This window comes from Penaeus monodon, chromosome 21, assembly GCF_015228065.2.
Source record: "Penaeus monodon isolate SGIC_2016 chromosome 21, NSTDA_Pmon_1, whole genome shotgun sequence".
Lineage (NCBI taxonomy): Eukaryota > Metazoa > Arthropoda > Malacostraca > Decapoda > Penaeidae > Penaeus > Penaeus monodon.
The window spans coordinates 44830946-44831284 of NC_051406.1; the positions used below are offsets into that span (position 1 = coordinate 44830946).

At 41.9% G+C, this 339-nt stretch overlaps 1 protein-coding gene across 1 annotated transcript in view; it reads right to left on the reverse strand.

Annotated features, from left to right (window-relative positions):
• The window catches only part of LOC119586527 (tubulin-folding cofactor B-like), a gene marked incomplete at its 3' end in the record, with an annotated part of 10165 nt that continues 9826 nt past the window's right edge, over positions 1-339 (reverse strand). Inside the window, 1 exon segment of the mRNA XM_037935281.1 lies at positions 1-281. Coding sequence (XP_037791209.1) covers positions 167-281 — 115 coding nt within the window.

Sequence of the window (339 nt, forward strand, 5' to 3'; positions counted from 1 at the left end):
TTAACACATACAAAATTCAAGTTTCTCCCTTCAACACTGGTCTCAACCATATGCCATCAAGTGCTTATCCTCAAAAGGGAACATTACAAAATATATATATATAAAGCATCTGAAGTGAGTCTTGTAAGTGAAAATGCATGCTGCCTTCTCCTCACAGTCACACATTCTACATTTCGTCATCCTCGTAGTTTAGCTCAGGGAAATCTCCCACTTCTACGTTTGTCGGGCGAGTGAAGCCACCATATTTGGGATTTGCTTCGAAGTAACGTTTGCCACCAATGCTGGAAATGGACAGGGGGTAAAATATCAGTGTTATACATTTGGTATCACCCCCCCCCC